The sequence below is a fragment of the Mesitornis unicolor genome, unplaced genomic scaffold (assembly GCF_000695765.1).
Source record: "Mesitornis unicolor isolate BGI_N332 unplaced genomic scaffold, ASM69576v1 scaffold17439, whole genome shotgun sequence".
NCBI classification, from domain to species: Eukaryota; Metazoa; Chordata; class Aves; order Mesitornithiformes; family Mesitornithidae; genus Mesitornis; species Mesitornis unicolor.
In genome coordinates this window covers 2,857-3,186 of record NW_010208127.1, presented here as the reverse complement: position 1 = coordinate 3,186, position 330 = coordinate 2,857, and the positions used below count along the sequence as shown (strand labels likewise).

The 330-nt window shown below is 62.4% G+C and overlaps 1 protein-coding gene across 1 annotated transcript in view; it reads right to left on the bottom strand.

Moving 5' to 3' along the window:
- Positions 1–247: 247 nt before the first annotated feature.
- The window catches only part of LOC104546881 (AMP deaminase 2-like), a gene marked incomplete at both ends in the record, with an annotated part of 2,935 nt that continues 2,852 nt past the window's right edge, over positions 248–330 (bottom strand). Inside the window, one exon of the mRNA XM_010192386.1 lies at positions 248–328. Coding sequence (XP_010190688.1) covers positions 248–328 — 81 coding nt within the window. The remainder of the gene's footprint in view (positions 329–330) is intronic.

The window sequence follows — 330 nt, the reverse complement described above, 5'->3', positions numbered from 1 at the left end:
GTCATCCCCATTATCCCCATCCCCATCCCCGTCATCTCCATCCCCGTCATCCCCATCCCCATCCCCGTCATCCCCATCCCCATCATCTCCATCCTTATCCCCATCATCCCCATTCTCCATCCCCATCCCCATCCTTATCCTCATCCTCCATCCCCATCATCCCCATCCCACCCCACCAGCGGTGTGTCCCTGGTCTCCCCACCCAGGACGTGGTCCCAGTTGAAGGTCTCTCCCCCCCATCACTCACAAGAGCCGGGGCACCTGCACGAGCCAGCGGACGTTGTTGGAGTGGACGCGGTGGGTGACAGCCCAGCGCGCCAGCTTGTTCCC